Source organism: Thermobia domestica, chromosome 2 (assembly GCF_964235325.1).
Source record: "Thermobia domestica chromosome 2, izTheDome1.hap1.1, whole genome shotgun sequence".
In the NCBI taxonomy this organism is placed as follows: domain Eukaryota; kingdom Metazoa; phylum Arthropoda; class Insecta; order Zygentoma; family Lepismatidae; genus Thermobia; species Thermobia domestica.
In genome coordinates, this window is record NC_137455.1 from 76,846,601 (window position 1) to 76,861,042 (window position 14,442).

Sequence of the window (14,442 nt, forward strand, 5' to 3'; positions counted from 1 at the left end):
CTTCGCCTTCACATCAATTGAACAAAGAACTCCTGAGTGTTGATAGTTTTCGGCGAATTGAAACAAAACGGCAAGAACTTCAGAAAAAAAGGCTATATTTAGGTCTCTAATCTAGCCAATCACAAAGAAGATAGCCGAGATTTCCGATTATATGGATTAAACAATCAATCTCCAACGAACAAAGGAATATATATCTGTTGAATATATATATAAAATTAAATTTGAAACTTATTATACGTCTTACTGCAGCAAAGAGAAGTAAAAAACGTAAACACTCGTTTTATTTCATTGAGTCTGCAACGTAGCGTTAGTGTTGCATCAAGCCTACACTCCAAAACAGTAGCTACAAGATGGTCTGTCAACTTCCCAGACTATTTGATTCTTTTGTCGTATATTGATTAAACATCTTTTTTATAGTTTGGCTCATAAAATATAAAACTGTGTTGTTTAAACATTGTATTATAGTTAAATTTTGTTATAATAACATCGGTTTCTGCAACATCTTGTCTATTGTGTCAAATATTCAGTGAGAAAAATTAATTTCTCATAAGTGCTTTTGTGACTTGCTTTGTATGACATTTACAAACTCAACAAACTCGTATATAATGTTATTGACACAAATGAGTGGTGATACTTTCTTAGTGAATTGCATGGCTTTCAGCAACTACTGAATGGGAAGTTCGTACATGCATGTATGGGGTTCAAGAAAGGTGCAAAGCTGTCGAACCACATTCCTCCCACATTGCTATTTATAAATTGCAAAGAATCTATCTGGCGCTGCTGCATTGGTTGTTCTTTGAAAGTTCGACTATTCGTCCACCCCCTGATCTTCCTCATAATTCAGACTGAGTTAATGGTATGTTTGCTACCATACAGAGTAGTTATTGTTCTTGCCCTAGTGACAACATGGCTATGAAAAAACAGAAAGTTCTCAGCACTGAACAGAAAGTGAGAGGATTAGGGAAATAAAAAATGAAAGGAAACAAGATTATGTATGTCGCGAATTTGGTTTGGTAAATCCCACATTACAAACAACATGGAAATAAAATCCAGCAAATTAAACGACAGTATAAACAAAAGTAATATCTGTAATACAGGTTTAATTGACTCGAATTATTCCCAACCTTCAGTGCATGATACCTTGATATTACACATCTTAAGTTACGATGACTATTTTTCAGGTCTTTTTGGTGATATCTAGACATCGGATTTTTATGCAAATGCATATTTTGTTTGCTTATATGCATCTCTGTTAAACTTGGTAGGAGTTTCTAACAACAGTAGTAAAATTCGAATTTGAATTTTATAGTGCATATAAATGCATATTTCAAACGTTAGAGTATATATTAATGCTTAAGGGCATATTCTGTAAGTTTTTATTTCAGATGTATGCTTATAGCATGGAATGAATCCAGTTTTAATTTGTGTTTTCAATACATGTAATGTCTATGCAACAGAACGGGTTTCTGCATGAGAGAGTGGAAGAATACCTAGTTTATGGAGGGCCAATAATGTTTGCAACCGATCAGCAGAGCAAATACGCATATAATTACCACGATGTTAAGAGAAATCTGATAATGATAGATATTGTAATATCGTATCCACATCAATCCAGAAACAAGAGACACGAGGAATGCTGCTCAGTGAATGCTTAGCTCTAGTTGAAGTTCAGCACGAGATCCAGTCAGTTCCTGGTAAATTTGGGAGCTCTATGGAAAAAAATGACGGATGTTATTGCCAGAAACTTCGATTACAAAACAGTTTAAATTTCAACTTGCCAAAAAATATAGATACTAAATTTGCTCCTTTGTATAAATATTGTCCATTAACATATATTCATGTTAACAAGTTATTTTATGGCCACAAATGTCACAGGCACCAAAAAATGAAGAGAAGCATCTTGTGATATACTGTAACGTGAATCACGGAAATGTGGAAACGTGTAGAAAAATGAGGCTCCTATTATTTCGGTAAAGTAAATATACACACTACTTTAAAATACAATTGTGAAGAAAAACTAGATATCATGTTAGGAGTATATAAATTGTAACGGTCATAAAAATAAATTCTGAAGAGATGCCCCTGAAAGATAATGCACACCTTCGATGTTATATTTCACCTACAAACTTCTGTCACAACTTTGCTGCATGTTTGAAAATGCTCTCTTTTATTGCATTGTTAGTGCATATTAAGTGCATATTTTAACACATTTAACAGCATAGTTGCATGCATATTTCATAAATTTTAAGTGCATAAAAATCCGATGTCTAGTGATATAACCGGTTTCAACTATAGTATAAGGTATGCCCACCAGAGTGGGACTGGTTGATTTTTTCAAAATTTCATTACATTCAACGGATATACACATTTCAATTAGGAAGAGTGGCCTATATGTTACAATGTTAAGCACACACAATGTCTACAGATAATTACCGTACCGATTTAAGCAGTTGTCTCATTGCGGCACTAGCTGATGTATGCTATTAGTGCACTGTGCACACACTTTACAGTACTGCAAATGATGATGAAAAATAGTAAGAACAGATCCCTTGCTAATCGACAGGTTCTCTGCAATCTCTCGGGTTATTTGTCGGTTCTCAATCACAACGTTGTAATTGAATCTTCAGTGACGACCACTTGTGAGGGACCTTGGCGTGGCTCTGTTTTACTGACACGTCTATGACGAAAGTCACTACACCATCGGAAGACAATAGGACGTGACACATATTTCTATAAATATCGTTCAGCCGGCAGTAAATTTCGGTACAACTAACACCTTGCACCAACAAATTTTAATAACTGCACATTATGCTTGTTTGGAGGAATTCATTCCACCACCACTAACAGTTATCACGCTCTTGTCTTAGTCAAACACATGCTGGCGGCGTGATCTGTATGACAACTTTCTCCTCACACACACTGCCATCCACGGTAAAAATTTGAATTTTTCACCTCTTAACATGAAGCCTCAGTCCCAGTTTTCGTTGGGAGAGCCTTATATATAACTTGAAATTTGTTAATTCTTATTGCTTGACACAAATAAAAAAATTTCAACATCTCTTGATTTGATATTTCTCCAGTAGCCAAGTTGGCGGGAATCATTGTGAATGGTATAGTAACTTGGACATTAGTCCGAGGCATGTTCAGAGTGATTTTAACGGCTGGAATAACTGCGGAGTGCAAAGCAATGTGAAACCACCACGCTATTTTTCCCTACCTTACTGACAGCAGAAAGAAAACATATGTACGATGATCTTTCGAAGGTCAAAATATAGTTCCTGAGGTAAAATATTTATTCATTCGGATCTCCGGGAGGGGGATGTCCTTGGGAAGGACTATTGGGAGAGAAGGTCACAATGTGGAGAAGATAGAGAAAGAAAAACAAGGAAGAGCAAAAGGTTTAGGATAGGGACATGGAACGTATGTACCATGTTGCAGAGAGGGAAGTTAATAATCTAGATCTAGCAATGCAATGTGAAATTAAATGGGAATGTAAGGGGTGTTGAATAGCGACGGATATATGTTTTACTCAAATAAAAAGAGCGGTCATAATGGTGTCGGAATAATTCTTGATAAGCGCTTAAAAGAGAAGGTAGTGAAAGTAGAGTTTGTTGATGGTAGAGTTATGATGTTAAGACTTAAAGGAAAAAGAAGGATCTAGTGGTACAGACATACGCACCGACGACTTTGCATATAACTTAAGAAGTAGGTAAAATTATTTGAAAACAGAAGAAATTACGGATAGAGAAAAGAGGGATGCATACGTAATTGTGGTGGGAGATTTCAATGCAGTTATGGGAGAGAAACAGAAAGGTAGTGTCGCAGGCAAATATCGTTTAGGCGAAAAAATGAAATGGGGAGAGGGACTATTTAATTTTTGTACACAGAATTCACTAGTTAATTGGGAACACTTGTTTTAATCAGCACAAAAGAAGAAGATATATATATATCTGGAAATCCTCAATAGACGGCTGAAGACATCAGATAGACTTTGTTATGATTTAGGACAGGTATCAGAATAGCTTGAAGAACGCAAAAACTCTTCCCGAGGATGACATATTCTCTGATCATAACCTTGTGGTGGCCGAAGTGGTTGAGTTGAGTTGATTTTGAGTTTATCGTCCCTTTCAGCAGCGAGGCTATATGAGACGGGACCTACTGATTAACGTGAAATCCGAACATGAGCTCCCGCCAGGAATCGAACCCGGGACTCCCATGCCAAAGGCGCGTACGCTAACCGCTTAGCCACGAAGGAACTCAGTGACCGAAGTGGATATTCAACTGAAAAATGTAGGCAGAAGAAAAGTAGGCAACAAGATGATGCATACTGAAAAGCTGAAAAACGAGGAAGTAAGAAATCTTTTAGTTGAAAAATTCGAAGAAAAGAAAAGAACTACTCAAACGAGGAAACGTTAGGTGCAGATAGTAACTGATGGCGGGAGCATATTAACACATATCAGGCTGCAGAAAAAGAGATTACCGCGAACACAGAACGGCTAAGAAATCATGGGTTCAGAACAGATGTTGCAGAAAATGACGGAAAGGAAGACATGGAAACAGGTTGATACAGAAGAAGGCAGAAAGATATACAAGTTAAATAACGAGTTACGAAGGGAAACAAACAGAGCAAAGGGAGAGTTTTACAAAAAGAAAATTCGAGGACATAGAAGAATTAGGATTTGGGAAATACGAGGAAATGTACGAAGTGAAATCTATGGAACTTTGGAAGAAACAAGGGGTTATTACAATGGCAATAGAAAATAAGAATGGAAAGGTAGTCTGCGAGAAAAGTAGTCTTAGGAAAATGGAAATATGAGGCTTGAAGAAATCGAGTAACGTCACGTAGTTCATACTTGGCGGACGCTTCGATTGCACTCGACATGTTTTGACGCTCGCTACTCCACAATGATTGAATGGCAGTCTGTGTACTGGTGCGGGAGATGGCCGACATCCAATGAACGGCTTTTTGTCTTATTCCTGTTTCGTTATCTTACTTTTTTTCTTCATAGGGGTTGAAAAAATATACCTCGTACGTAATTTTTATAAGAAATATTTCCGTTTCTTTGAGGATTTTTCTTTCCTATTTCACAAAAAGTATATTCTCTTTTCTTTTCTTTTTTTTTTTTCGGTCGGTTGAAAGTTCCTATTTCTTACTGAAACTGCATATTCAGATTTATACCCTACAACAAGGCAAAAAGACGTCTTCTTGAATTACATCAAACGAACAAAGATTTTAACTAGTTGTCACACTAAATCTTCGTTATAATCTCATGAACACAAAACAACTGGCAAAGAAAACATGAGGGGAATTTAAATGCATCTTCTATTTGAGACAAAAATGCATATTACTACGAATATATAAAAGCTAACCACGAAATCGCGGAAACGCACACCAATTCGTGTTTGTGTAACACGCTTTTCTACTCGACAGCATTGGATCTGGTGGAAACGTAGCGTTCCAGTCCATCTTTTGCCTCAGGACAAAAGTTTTACTCTTTTTTCCAGTGTTAAACGAGTAGAATGAGCACACTTTTTTACTTCTATTAGCTACAGTATTGGTATAACTTTAGGAATAACAATATTTCTCATACTTAAGTCCATGTTCCAAACTTTTCTTTAGGTTCAGATTTTTTTGTCATGCTTAATTACCATCTGACCAGTGAAGCGATACTACTAATTGACCGAGCATCATTCAAGCAAGCAAAAAGAGCAGGGAATGTACAAAATCAAATACGTATTACAATAATCAGCTAAACTAAAGAAAACTCATGACACGAATTACCCAGTTTTTCCAATGGATCGCCTTCTGCCACACGGGTTCGCATCACTGGCCAAATAGCATTTCTAGATTTAAACACGCGCGTATCATAAAACTTATACATATTGCAAGTTTCTTGCAAATTTTACAAGTAATTCAAACCATTCCCAGATTCATCTGTAGCAATATGTTAAAATCAACTAAAGTGAAATTTAATGGAAAACAAGCATTGAACCTTTTGAGCACAATCCAATCAAAAGGTTAATATCAGCCAAAGTTACAAATTAAAACAGCAGCACAACGTGTATTGAATAAACTGAAAATATATATATTACATGCTACTTACTTTAAAATAATCTCCAACGATTTTCCATTCATTCTTATACGAAAAATTTTAAGTAGCGTAACTCATGGCCTAAATGTTATGCTTCCTACTGCAGTGTCCTTCAGAACAACTTTCAAACTAAAGGCCATGTAAATATATCATTGATATATTTAATTTTATTTAAAAAATATCTGGACCAAAATCCGTCCACAGGGTGAAGTTTTATACACTAGTAGAAAATGAAAACAGAAATCATCATGCATACAGAGTCCTACACTTATGGACACAATTTACAGGATATGTCAAGAAGCCATATCAGTGCGCTGAGTACCTTCCTTCAGCTTCAATCTAATTTGCTGTCTTGCATAAATCGTCGTAGAAGTGCAGCGTGTCATCCTTGGACATGGCGTTCCATTTTTCTTTATCTAGTGCGCATTTAAGTCAAGGTCTGGTCACAGAGATTGGAGACCAGATGGCACCCAGTCCATTCGAGTACCACAACGCTCAATATGCAATGGGTTGAGTGATTATGTAGACCAGGGCAGGTAAAGCGGTGTGTGTGTGGGCATTAATCTGTTGGAAAAGCACACTTCTCTGTTGAGGCAGAAATAGGAATAGAGTGGCTTGGACGATGATCTGGATGTACGGTATGCTGGTCAATGTTCCCTGTTAGAACTCCAGAGGATACGCTAGGCCATGAAAGCTGGCATCGGCCCTGCGTGTGTCTACCATATACATTGTGAAACGTGTCGCTTATTTGGACGGTGTCACTCCATAAACAACCATTACTAACGCCAAGCCAGAATCGCTGTCATTACTAAACACAATGACGAACCAGTTACCCCTCCCAAATGCTTGTTTTCATGACACAATTGGGGGCAGGCTGCATCTGTATGTGGCAAAGAACATCCGTGATCGCAGTCTCGAGGCCAGTAAAGAGTCGCTAATGGTCCTAGATGACACTCCAGGTGAGGCATTGATCTTCATCTGTGATCCAGGAAGTTGTCCACATATTACGTAACGCGGCAAGGGGTTTACGCCTCCGTTACGTAATACATGTTTTCTTTTTTTTCTGTAATTTATATTTTTGTTCTCAGATTTACATGCAAATTTTTAAACAAATAATATTATTCAGTTTTCTTTTCTTTTTTATACATAAATATTTCTGTTGTTTTGGGAAATTGCAAACATATAGGCTGTATAAAATGAATCATGCAGAAGGAATTCGAGACCAACATTCTCTTGTATCACGGTACGTTGAACCAGAGGAGGATCCAGAACCACCTGATGTGGACCCACGTTAGAGAATCCCAATATGTCGTACAAGTTATGAAATGTTCGTCCCCAAATTACTGTAAACCAATGCAATTTGGAATCCAGGACTTACTTCCGGGTGGGTTTTTGTCTCTTCTCATAAAGGTTAAACATACTCTTCGCAGAGTAATTACTGCGGATCCAAACGAAGTTGATACAAAGTTCTTTCATTTACTGACTCGCCTGGCAACCTGAGTTTCAACATGAAATCCTCTTTGATTTTGGTTTAGCAAACAGAACTTACGGTGTGTGTGGGCTAATGTTTGCAGCAATAACCCGCAGGTAGCCAAGGAAAAGCTTGTTTACAAACGAGATGACCCTGCCCCTCCACATGAAAAAAAACACGTTGATGTGGTCGACGAGAAACAGAACTTCCTTGCATCGTCGACACTGGCAAACTTCAAATACAAGAAGCATCCTGGATCCCGTAAGAAGAGGTCGATGTTAGTTCTTTAGATCCGGTTTCACATATATCTTCCGGCAGCACTTCCTCCCTGCCAATCATCGGTGACCTAAAAGAATGGGTACGATCTCCTTGGGAAGAGGACAATATGTAATTTCGAAGAATTAAGACTGGTTAATTAAAATATTATTATGGGGTTAAACTATTATTACAGTACTACCATTCTCTAATACATTGATTTGCTGGTGAAAAAAAAAAAAAAAAAAAAAACGCTACAAATTTATTCAGAAAAATTCTGTAATAAAAAGTTCTGCCATTAAAATAATTATTTTTTAAATTGTAAAAACCAAAAATAAACGAAATTAGTGAAAAACAAAAATCAAAAAGCGAAGGTAAAAAGGAGGGAGGGGGGCTTGAGTTACGAAGTGTGACAAGAATGAAGGGTAAAAATTGGTCAAAAACAGTGTTGCGTAATGTAAATGGTCCCCAGTAGCTGTCAAATCCACAATGACAGCTCATACAATATAGATGTACAGATGTGCATCCGCAAACCTCTATCGTCCGAACGCGCCTTAATCGGACTAATGGCGCCAACATTGATACACAGCGGATACTTCCCGTGCAATATGCTGCATAATTCTGCGGAACCATCTCCTGGTCTTCCGCAGCCCCACGCTTAAATATCGTTAATTGCAAAACTGAGTTCTTCTACACCAACCAACATTTACAATCTATTTTATGCAAGTATAATGTTGGAAACACTTGGCCACTCACTGAACGCTGCTGAGCTTTCTCGCTTCGCACTATGTCCATAGCACAGCGCTGTTGATCACGGACATCACATGTACAGCTCTCTATCAGTTATCCACGTAAATAAGGTGTTTCTACGCCACTTCTACCTGGATGTTCATTTTTCATTTTCTACTAGTGTATTACATTAAAACAGTGAGTTTACTAGTGACAATTCAATCAGCATAGCAGTACTATTCCGCTGCTCATTGTCACATTGCAAAAAATGAAATTCCAGGAATGAAATGAATCACTTCAGTTAGTAACCTATGAATCCACCTTGATCGTAAAAAGCTATGGACTCTATGTTAACCTATCTGCAAATCTTTACGATACCTTTTCTACAATATTGCTTTTTAACATAAAAAGAACTTTTGTCTTTCTCGCTGTACTCTGAACTAACAAGCTTCTTACACTTCCTCATATGATAGCCAAGGTAAGGAGTGGGAAAGTAGTGGTGATGGTGGCTAGGAAGGTACTGCAGGAGAAAGCAACACATTTTACTTTAAACATCTCACGTGGAAGAAAACACAAATAAAAGAATAAGTACTACTAACATAATTTTTTAGTAATTATAATTATGAGCTACATACTTGGATTTCAGTACAATTCTACCAAATAATGATTTCTGATGATGCTATATTTACTTTGAAATCAGGAGATTCTAAAGTTTCTGCGAAGTTTATTTTTATTTGTATTTTCTAAATTCCCAATAGATTTTTTCCTCGTGGATATTGTAAGACAATTTAGAAGTGTTAAACAATCAATAACAACTAAAAATAATTTTAAAATAATTTTAAGACAATTTAGTATATGTTGTGGATTCGATAATATGTTACAGATATGTTTGTTCGCTTAGATGTACAAGAAAATTATTCTCCATGTTTTTTTTTTCTTTTTTATGTGAAAAACTTTATACTTTCGATTAAATCTTTACATAAATTTAGCTTTAAAATATTGTCAGTGTAGTCAGAGATAAAAGCAAGAAGTGAATAAATGAGCTCGTGAATGTTCCAATTTTGTTGTCAAAGACAGTAAGTAGATAGAACTGTCGAAGAAATACAGGAAAAAAACAAAACTTATTGTCATGTAATATAAGCTCTCATTACTTTTATATATTAATCTTAATAATTTTATTCAACTGTTGAATGCTGTAAACTAATTAATTACAATATTTTAGTACTATTAGAGACTGTATCCCTCATTCGAAGCATCACAGTTATTTTATTTTTAAAAAATTCACTGGTGGAATATTAGTACTGTCGTACTGAATAGAGGAGATATTTTAATGCCAGATAATTTGTGATTCAAATAAGCATTAACTTCAACACGGCTTTGAAGAAATTAAAAGAAAATTTTGAGTCATATATTACCAAGTGTATAAGTTTAAATCCGCTGTTTGCTCATTGATGGCGTTCGTGTGCGGATGAAGCTACCATGGGCACGCCATACCTGTTGTTTGTATGAGTTGGACATCTGGCAATACGAATCAGTGCACATCGTCAGCAAGTGCAAACAACAACAAACAGTGTTCCGTTGGTAAGCATGTCTACTTTTGTGACTGACAAAGAGCATATGCGGGAAGCTCTGCTCTTCTTCTTTCATTTAAAGAAATCGGCTGCTGAATCGCATCGAATGCGTGTGGAGGCCTATGGTGACAGTGCTGTATCCGAAACAGATTGGTTTCGAGGAAGTGTCGAGATTGGTTTCGTCGGTTCAAAGACGGCAATTTTGCCCTGAGCGACAAGCGTGAAAATCGGCCAAGTTTGAGGATCATCAATTGCAGGCTCTTTTGAACGAGTACGATAACCAATTGCAAAAAATGCTTGTCGAGCAATTGGGTATTACTCAAGCAGCCCCTTCCATTCGTCTGCGTAGCATGGGAAAGGTTCAAAAGACCTGATAATGGGTGCCGCATGAATTGAGCGATCGGCAGCTGGAGAGACGGCAAAACACATGCGAAATCTTGCTCGCCAGACAAAAAAGAAAGTTGTTCCTGCATTTAATTGTGACGGGCGATGAAAATTGGATATATATCGGGAATTCTAAACACAAGAAATCGTGGGTTGATCCCGGTCAACCCTCAACATCTTCCTCGAGACCAAATCGCTTCGGACGAAAGACGATGTTCGGTGGGATCAGCAGCGTACTGTCTACTTTGAGCTGTTGAAACCTGGTGAAACTGTCAATGCCTACCCTACCACCAACAACTGATCAAACTGCACCGTGCTCTGTGTGAAAACAGGCAGGAGTATCAACAAAGACATGACAAGCTGATTTGTCTCCACGGCAACGCCTCATCGCACACGTCAACAATGGTCCAAAACTACTTGAAGACACTCAACTGGGAGGTGCTATCCATCCCGCTTATTTACCACACCTGGTCCCTTCCAACTACCATCTGTTTGCGTCGATCGGGCACGCCCTCACTGAGCAGCACTTCGATTGTATGCAGACGTCCGTAAATGGCTTGATGAGTGTTTTGCCTCGAAAGAGAAGATTTTTTTTTTTTTTTTTTTTTTTTTTTTTTTTTTTTTTTTTTTTTTTTTTTTTTTTACGTGTTACCCACAAATTGCCCTAAAGGTGGGCAAAATGTGTAGCTAGCGAGGGCAAGTAATTTCAATAAATTTCTTTTTGTTTTTTAGGAACAAAACATATGTTTTTCTGACTACAAAATAACGGATTTAAGCTTATACACCTGCTAATAAAAAGCAAGTAATACTAATTATGGGAAAAGAGTTCCCTTGTGGCTAACCGGTTAGCGTACGCGTCTTCAGCGTGGGAAACCGAGGAACGGCAGGAGCTCATTGGTTTGGATTCCATGTTAAACTGTAGGTCCACGTCTCATATATTTTCGCTGCTAAAACATACGCTAAACCCAAAAATCAAATCAAATCAATTATTATGGGGAAAAATCCAATGGCTTCTTTGAATAAAACCCGTGTATTGATTTAAAACATATATTCTAACTCTTATTTAAACTTATAATATTTTTAAAGTCGTTTAGTATACCAATACGACGTAGTTTTACACTAGGAACATGGGCAATTGTATTCCTCTAAACTAGTGGAAAATATATTTTTAGTTAAGGAAATTAAGCATAAAGATTAAACTTGTCATTAGAAGAAGAAAACATTAACTGTATTTTATAGAAAGCGCGCCCAGACGATGGCCAGTCGGAAGACTTTGAATTTAGCACAAAGAAGCCGTCATAAAGTTGGTGGTCCCTTTGGAAGAAGAAAAAGCTAAACGTTGCCATACGTAATGCCTTCCTTTCCCTTTCCCCCTTTCCTCTCTCTTCTTTCTCTTACCTCCATGTGTGCGGGTGACGTTGTGTCAAAGAAAAAGGATCATTGACAAGGATTTAGCAACAATTTGGGTTCAGTTTATTGCCTGTCAGTTACTTTTCAAGGGGAGAAAAACCAAACAGGATAGTATGAAGAGAATCCACACAGGGGGCGGCTTCTCTTTGTGAGCAAGTGGCTGTCTTTAGAGTGAGGCTACTATAACTGATGAAAACTAAATCAGTTAATTTGATGCTTTTAGAATATACGGTCCAGAGTTTATTATACGGGAAAATAGGATATCTAGAAATGACTCATTTTCGATCCTGTAAATGTCAATACAATATTGCATTAGTTTATAACTTCCTGCAATTTCAACGCCTTAGACATCAAATCACTGCTGTCGAGCTATAACTTTCAAGTTAACCAGAAACAAGACACAAAGAAGCATTTTCCACATTAATTCTTCCACGATTCGAATTATTTCGTGACATCATCTTGTTTATTATTTCATAGCGCTTTTTAATAAGTTTACATGCAGTATTAAAAAAAAAAAAAAAAAAAACTGCAATTCGAATTCTACGGACGCGTCATGCATAATTTTCTAGCCATGCGTAAATGTTCTAGTCATGCATAACTTGCAATTGCATCTTCAACTTTTACTTCTAATTTAATCTTGTCACTAGTACAGTACTTTTATTTACATCCGAATTGAAAATCCTGATCTTCAAAGCGTTTTCCCTATTTTAAGGAGTTGTTTATGGAATCAAACAAACGATGAATTCTTTTCTGCTTTACGTTGACACAAACACGCAAATTAAGGAAAAACATAGAGCGCTACAAATTCTATATTAAATTTTTATAATAAAGCAGGAGTATTGACACTATTAACTAATTATGCTACAAATCCTATATTAAATTTTTACAATAAAGCACGAGTAGTTACACTATTAACTAATTATAAGTATTCGCTACTTCTAAATCGAACATAAAATCTCAACCAACCTGAACCTGTTTTTCCATTTCAATTGATAATGCATCCCGTTCCTCTGTTAACTGTGCTAACTTTTTGTTCTTGTCTTCAACTTGTGCCCACAGACGCTGAAAATATATTTACATGGTTTCAAACACTTAGGTATGTACAATGTTACAACACTGACTGGAAAACATTCAAGTCTTCACTTTAGTTTAACACTGTTTTATCTTTTTACTATTTCAAATTTATTTGTTATTCAGCAACTAAATTGTGCATACTTAAAATTTACTCAGTCCTTATGTTCGTTGTTGAAAACTGAAAACTCTGAGTTAGAAGTTGTATATTTTATGCATATTACACCAACCACATCAATATTATATTAGTAATTTATTCTATATCGTAAAAGTATGATTTTAGTTTCTATTACACACATTTCTTCGCAATAAACAAATATAATTACATTATGCGAACTATACAAAGGGACAGGTTTATGGCGTTTGAAGGCGGCGCTCCGAGTTTTTTTTTTTTTTTTTTTTCAACGCTGTTAGCAAATGAGAGGACTGCGGTGTTACCACGTCTCTGTACACATCCACGTCAATTTATACAGAAAGAAGTGATTCCCCATTCACTCGCGTCTGCTTAACCATAGCCCTTTATCACACAGTAACATCGCGTCAAAGGCTTCGTTTTATTCGTCTAGCTCACACATCATCGATTGTCTCCCACGGTTTAATTTATATTTTTGCAACAATGTTTGCAAATATAAGGACTTTAAGGTTAAAAATTTAAAAAACTGAAGCAATTAAGCCCGTCCGTAAAGGAAATCACAATGACGTAATTACTAGTGTCTCCACCGAGTAATACATTGGTGACAGGTTTTTTCCCCTTGTTGTTTCTACTAATTAAGCTCAATTCACAATAATGATGCATAACTCTATAATAAATATGCCACTAAAAGTGTTTAATGAAGACATAGTACATACTCTTACTAGGTGCACTATAACAGTGAAAGCCATCATCACTGAGTAATTTTCAGTTCACTGGAAGAAGACCTTCTTGTCTTACGTATCTGTTTTTCTTCAAACATTTCAAATCATTAACATTTACACAAATACATTTTCATCAGCACACGACTTATCGAATTAGTTGTACCAGCCATGCTTATCAATACTTTAGATCTGATGTTGGTTTATTTATTTATGCATATTTCTGGGCATTATTGGCATCTACAGTCTATTACTAGCATCCTAAGCCTGTCATGGGTGAGGTCTCACAGCAAGCACACTATCCGAATAGGAGGGAAGGAACAAGGGAATGGGGAAAGGTAGAGGCGGGACCTGTATGTTAGGTACCATTCCGGCATTTGCCTGATGTGAATGAGGGAAAACCCGGGAAAACCTCACCCAGGATGGCTGGTTACACCTCAAAAAGTTTTACACCTTTCCGATCCAGTATCCCCACTGGGAATCGAACCCGGTACCGCTCGTAGCAAAGGCGAGAACAGAACTGACGTTCGTAATACGTGCCTGAATGTTACTTTGACTGCAGAATGCAAGTTAGACATCACCTAGATCAAAGCAATGCTTAATGTTG

The 14,442-nt window shown here is 36.8% G+C and overlaps 1 protein-coding gene across 5 annotated transcripts in view; it reads right to left on the reverse strand.

The window, feature by feature from the left end:
• LOC145672908 (uncharacterized) overlaps positions 1-14,442 on the reverse strand; it is a 196,141-nt gene that overhangs the window by 25,217 nt on the left and 156,482 nt on the right. For 4 of the 5 annotated variants that reach the window (XM_081742138.1, XM_081742121.1, XM_081742114.1 and 1 more), the window contains one exon: positions 12,879-12,974. The exons of the other annotated variant lie outside the window; for it this stretch is intronic. In XM_081742138.1, coding sequence (XP_081598264.1) covers positions 12,879-12,974 — 96 coding nt within the window. The remainder of the gene's footprint in view (positions 1-12,878; positions 12,975-14,442) is intronic. 5 annotated transcript variants of the gene reach the window in all.